This window comes from Mus pahari, chromosome 21 (genome assembly GCF_900095145.1).
Source record: "Mus pahari chromosome 21, PAHARI_EIJ_v1.1, whole genome shotgun sequence".
In the NCBI taxonomy this organism is placed as follows: Eukaryota; Metazoa; Chordata; class Mammalia; order Rodentia; family Muridae; genus Mus; species Mus pahari.
The window spans coordinates 19,521,223-19,527,325 of record NC_034610.1 but is presented as its reverse complement, the minus strand read 5'-3'; the positions used below and the strand labels follow the sequence as shown (position 1 = coordinate 19,527,325).

General features: G+C 52.1%; 1 protein-coding gene across 5 annotated transcripts in view; it reads right to left on the bottom strand.

Moving 5' to 3' along the window:
* The window catches only part of Pkd1 (polycystin 1, transient receptor potential channel interacting), a 51,097-nt gene that overhangs the window by 14,637 nt on the left and 30,357 nt on the right, over positions 1–6,103 (bottom strand). For all 5 annotated transcript variants that reach the window (XM_021221629.1, XM_029532840.1, XM_029532843.1 and 2 more), the window contains exons 16-26: positions 5,807–5,956; positions 4,538–4,681; positions 4,171–4,450; positions 3,891–4,104; positions 3,662–3,821; positions 3,224–3,373; positions 2,344–2,488; positions 1,634–2,254; positions 1,159–1,315; positions 747–999; positions 432–627 (exon numbers count right to left, since the gene is read on the bottom strand). In XM_021221629.1, coding sequence (XP_021077288.1) covers positions 432–627; positions 747–999; positions 1,159–1,315; positions 1,634–2,254; positions 2,344–2,488; positions 3,224–3,373; positions 3,662–3,821; positions 3,891–4,104; positions 4,171–4,450; positions 4,538–4,681; positions 5,807–5,956 — 2,470 coding nt within the window. The remainder of the gene's footprint in view (positions 1–431; positions 628–746; positions 1,000–1,158; positions 1,316–1,633; positions 2,255–2,343; positions 2,489–3,223; positions 3,374–3,661; positions 3,822–3,890; positions 4,105–4,170; positions 4,451–4,537; positions 4,682–5,806; positions 5,957–6,103) is intronic.

The window sequence follows — 6,103 nt, the reverse complement described above, 5'->3', positions numbered from 1 at the left end:
AAAAAAAAAAAAAAAAAAAAAAAAAAAAGAAAGAAAGAAAGAAACATTAAGGAAGGGTTGCAGAGCAACTACAACAGTGCAGTCTGAATTTGTGTATGAGGCTGCTATGCAGAGTGAGGTGCACCTTCTTGGCTCTTGGACCTGTTGTCTTTCTCAGGAAAGACAAATGTAAGTTTCTCCTTGTATTTGTGCAGTACTGTGGCTGAAACCCAGGGCCTTGTACATCCTAGGTCACTGGTCTGCCATTGAGCTCCACCCACAATCCACATTTGTTGTTCTCATCTCCAAGGTGTGTCCTTATTTACACTGAGTCCCAAGCACTTGCTTTGTGATCACAGTCCCCATGATCACCAGACAGGGTCCAGGACAGAGGCTGGAGGGTTTAGACCAGGGTAGACCCCATATCCCTACCCAATCACCCATCTCCTTACCTGAACCTCGGCTCCAGCCAGTCTTAACAAGTATTTCATATTTGAAGCGGCCCCCCTTCCCACAGAACGGGATGACACGGACACGGTTAACATCCAGCTGGTCCAGCTTGCGCAGGATCATAGCCATGACCACATAGGTCACCAGGCATATGACACACGTCAGGAGGACAATGTAGTTAATGCTTGCAGATGGTTCCTGGGAAGAAGGAGTCATCAGGTACAGGTGGCTTCAGCTCATGCTCTTTTAGTTTCTAAGGATGGAATCAGGAGGCCCTTCCAATATGAAAGGGATCCAGGAGCAGGGGCATTACTCACAGGAAAGATGAACTGGACATGGCTGGGAGGCACAAAAAGGCTGGCACCAAAGGCAGTGAGGTGGCGGGTGAGGCAGACAGCCTGGCTGGGTGAGGTCTCCTCCAGGGGTACAATCCCCTCAGTTCTCCACATCATCATCTCCTCACTGAAGTACTGGCACAGGGATGTATACAGGCCGACAGACACCTCCAGTGTAGACCAGTGGAAATGGCTGGTCAGGTTCAGGTAGTAACTCCTGTCCAAGGTCCCAGTTCTACAAGGGTCAGAGCAGTGTCATGGCCAGCCTTCCTGTTCCCTGGTTCAATAAAGCCCACACACCTGTCACTAATATGGGCCAAGTTACATTCACCCTTCTGCCACCTCCTTCCCCTCTGCAACGCCCATTTCTGTGGCTCTGGTGGGAAGCACTCACCCTGGGGCAATGAAGAAGGTGTAGAGCCTGTGGTCAGCACCCTCCAGCACCTCCAGGCTGATCCTCCTACTGGCTGAGCAGTTGTACTCATTGGGCTGGGACACCGAGTGCAGGTACACAGCCAGATAGGGCTCAGGCTCCGCTGACAGATAGCGCTCTGGGGGCAACATACACAGTATTAGACAGCCACCAAAAGACTCATCATCCTGAGGATATCCTACAGGTTGTTGCCGTGGGGCTTAAGGGCCATTTAAGCAGAGGACTACAGGAAATTCCATGTGGAAGTCAACACATGCTTCTCTCTGACCACAGGTATGTGGGTTTTATAGAACCAGGACAGCAAGAAAACTGAGTGTTAGCCAGACCCCTAGGACCAGTGACTGCTAATTGAATGCTACTTGCATAAATAACCTCCTCCCCAGGGACAAGGAAGGAAGAAAGGCAGGCAGGTCATGTGCCCATCCCTTACACCCACCATTAAGCACGGTGTAAGTAATTCTTAGATGCAGCCCAGCTTGAGGGTTGCTGTTGTCTGCAGTGACCACAGCACTGACGGAGGCCTGGGGTGGTACAATGGTAGAACCCACAGGGTTGTGGGAGCTCTGGGCAGCCTGGTCTGAGTTGTTTGGCACCTTCACTGTGATGGCACGCTCTGCAGCCAACTGCTCAATAGGGATCTGGGTACCAGTCTGTGTCTGGAATGCCATAGATGCCACTTTGGTGGAGACAGTGTAGTTGCTAATGTAGCCAAAGGGAAAGGGGTTGGAATCCACAAGGAAGATAAGCTGCACCACATCACTGAGGTTTGACAGGGCCCCACTGAAGGCCTCAGGAATGGAGAAGTGGCAGCTGGGCCCCAAGGCTTTGCCATAACACAGAAGACTGAGTGGGTCTGAGCGCTTGCCCAGGGCCACAATCTCCTCTCCAGCGAGAGTCAGAGGCTCCTCATTGAGCACTCGGGAGCGCATGAGGATACACATGAGGGCCGATGAGAGGTTGTAGGCCTTGGATGCCACCATCAGGGAGGGTGGCTCTGCCCCCATCTCCAAGGGCTGTGGGCCCTGCATGTCTAAGCTGGCCAGGTGGATGAGGTCACCTGGAACAGGCAAAAGAAGTAAGGGATGTTAAGAAGAGGTGTTAAGAGCTGGAGGGGAGGCCAGAAGGTGGGAGGGGCAGCTTGCACACCTGTGATATTGAGAATGCTGTCAGCAATGGTGGTGGGTGTCAAGGTACCCTCAGTGGTTTCAGCTTGCAAGATGCGCATCATGCCCTCCAGCTTCTGCAGCATCTTCTTCAGGCAGGAGCGGCACATGAGCTCCCTGCTGGACACCTACAAGGAAGATCAGCACAGTGTCTAGTTCCACCCACACACAACTGAATGGCTCTGCCTCCTCATATTGGCTGGGATTTGAGGCAGCTTCCTGCCTCTGACCCTGCACTGAGCACCTGCCTGGATGCAAATCTTCTAGGCATTCCCTGCTAAGACTTCTGTGGCTCCTCCCAACCCCAGGATGCAGCCAAGTTCTTCCTGTGGCCTATATACTGATCACCCCAACTACCTGTTTCCATAGCTAAAAGTAAGGCCTGGATAAGTTCAAATCTAGATACACTCAAGGGTATAGAAAGCCACATGCTGACAGTGACCTCTACCAAGAGTTCACTGAATCTTTGTCCTCTGAGGACTTGACTATTGTCCTGGCCCCTATACTGATTCTGACCCTGACAAAGTGTCTGTCCCATCAGTTATGGCCCACAAGTCCATAGCTTGGAAAATTTATACTTGATAGGTCGGGAAGGCCATGTCAGGTAAGCGTAGTTAAGTGGGGCATGATGAGAGGCTGGCTGAGAAGGCACACATACCTGGACTGCTCTTTCCATCTGGGGATGCCTAAAGCCATCAGAAGTGCATGTGGGCTCACACTGGGAGACAACAGAGGGGATGCAGAAAGCTGGCATAGGTTGGGAAGAACACCTAGTCTCAAAGCCCTTACTCCACGCTACACGTATGTGCACTTATGCACAAAGGGCTGTGCATGGTGCAGAAGGCTGCATTTATCTGTCTTACCATGCACTGGGCTAATGCGGCAGTAATCTGCTGGATGTCATCCACAGTGTTGACCCGCAGGGAGATCAGGGTCTCTGTGATGTTCTTACGCATTTGGGCCCGCAGCTGCTGCTCAAGGTTGGGTTCTGACACATCTGGGGCCTGCTCATACTGGAGGAGGCAGGGAACATAGGAGAACCATGAAAGGAGGATGGGCCTCCCTGTGATATCTGGGAAAGGTTCTAGAGTAGAGTCATGAGGCATGGGCAGGGATTTAAAGATCAAGGATAATTCAGGTCACGTACAGGGCTCAGGGTATCAAGAGAGTACTGTGGGTACAGTGACCCTGGTAAGGGCTGAGGGTAGGACTTGGTATTCCAAGACATTAGGGAACTTCTCTGGTTTGAACCCAATCATGGAGCACATGTGCAGGATCCTTTCCAGTCCGTATGCACTGACCTCATTGAGCACAGTAATGAGGGCTAAAGAGTACTCGATGACATGCTGAGGGTCAGCCTGCTTCAGGAGCCCAGGCAGCACACTGGCAGTCAGGCTGTGCAGCCAGGGTACGAGGTCTGCAGGATTCCCACTGGGTTCTGGTAGGACAATGGTCAGAGACCTAGAGAGTGGAAGTAGACTGTAAGCAGTTGGTGGTCGGCTTGTGCTCCCTCCCCAGGGTTAAGCTCACCTGTTGAGTGCAACAACAGCAGCACCCAGCTGGTCTTGTACAACCACAGCCAGGCTCACCACAAAAAGAGGCTGGAATCCAGGAGGCAGGACAGCCCCATAGGTAGAGAGACTACCCTTATAGATGCAGAAATTCTCACAGTAGCTCTGACGACAGCGCCTCAGCAACAGAGCATATACCAGTGGGGCTCCACCATCTTCTGCATCATGCCAACCTATGGACAATAGCATCAGTACAGAGTCCAGGTCCATAGGGGCATCTCCAGGTAATCTACACTAACCTGTGCACTCGAAGTGAACCTTAGTGGTGAGGCCACGCACAGAATCCAATGGGAATAGGCGGCAGGAGCCTCCAAGTGGGGGGCGGTTTGGCGAGAGGCGGATTGAGGCACAGCCCTCTTCCTCCCCTGAGTGGCCCAGCACAGTGAGTGTGAAGATGTAGCCCTCCCCATCACTCAGTGCACCCGGCCGCACGACCAGATTCATGCCGGTGCTCCCCGTGGATGTTGTCGTCTCGTTCAGCACCAGAGTCTTATTGCTGAACGTGCGAGCGGCCCAGCACTGTATGATGGAAGCATGGAGGATATGGTGAGAGTGGTGTCCTGGATGCCTCCCCAGGACACCTGCCATCTAACAATGGCTACTCACCCCCTGCTTAGAGCCCCTGCTGCAGTTGTGGCAGTGACCCTCCAAGTACACATAGGAACTTCGGCTCACTTCATACACTGCTTGTGCCTTGCAGGACACACACTCAAGGGAAACAATGGGTACTCGCCCACTTCGGATCAGCACCTGGAAGGGACAAGCATGTCACAGGGAGGCTCCACACTCTCTATATGTTGGGACAGCTTCCTGGACCAGGTCACTCCCATTTGGCTCAAATTCCAGGTTGTGCCTCTGGGCTGGAGTGAAGTAAGTGAGCTAACTAGCTAAATCCAGGAGGGCATGTGAGTGGGTCAATCCAGGGCATGCTGGCCTGGCAGAAGGAGGCATGGGCACCACTGATGGAAACAAAGCACCCAGGAACTCAAGGTCAGTTGTTTTTTACATAGCTCTGTCCCAGAGATGCTGGCTGACTTGAGTGGGCTCTGGAACAGCTGTCAGGCAGGACATACTGAGTGTCTTCTTCCTAGCTGAGAAGGCTTAGTGCTGGGGAAGGTGGTCCCCCTCCGAGGCTTCAGGACTGCCCAGCCCCTCTCCACACACACTGACAGGCCTCATCAGCCTCATAAGGATAAGAAGTGGTCCTTATCCTTATGAGAGGTCCAGGGAAGAAGTCTGACAGCAAGAACTGACTTACTGCCCCCGAAGCAAGGCCATGTTATGTGGGCAGGTGCTGCCACCTAGGCAGGCAAGGGTTTTGCTTTCTTGTAACTTGCCTTTCATGCTGGTAGCATAAAGTTCGTTTTTCGAAAAGCAGGGTGCTTGTATGACTTAAGATTTTGTTTTGGCGCCAGATGTGGTGGCGCATGCCTTTAATCCCAGCACTTGGGAGGCAGAGGCAGGCAGATTTCTTGGTTCGAGGCCAGCTTGGTCTACAGAGTGAGTTCCAGGACAGCCAGGGCTACACAGAGAAACCCTGTCTCGAAACCCCACACCCCCCTAAAAAAGGTTCTGTTTTGGTTTTCAGACACAGGTTATCATTGTGTTGGTGAGATTAGAACTCCCAGTCTTTCTGCCTCCGCTCTCAAAGTGCTGGGATGACACAAGTGCCACCAGGCTAATCTATCCTCTCAAATTTCACACTACTACACCGCTGTGTCCTAGATTTTCAGATAGAAGCAATGCTGAGTTTGATCATTTATCAAGAGAACTCAGAGCCCCAGGGGATATTACAGCTAGGACTGAAAAACACCAGGTTAGAACTGGTACTGTTCTTGCATGAGGACACACTGGGAGGGTGGGGGTGCAACTCACCGTCTGGTTGGTGGCTTCTTCCTTCCGACCTGCTTTCCACACTATGAGGTTGAAGGTATATTCTATACCAGCTTCTAGGCGTTCCAGGGGGATGGTGACCACACTGCTCCCACGAGGTCCAAAGTTTAGCACACAGCCACCTGTCTCGCTCTGTGACAGCAAATAAGGAAATGGGGCATAAGATTGTTAACCATACTCAAGGCAGAGCCTAGCTTAGGAAACCTTTTTGATGTTGGGCCTAAGACCCACCCCAGGAATAACCAAGTGCTAGGCACTTAATAGACATTAAGGGCGAGA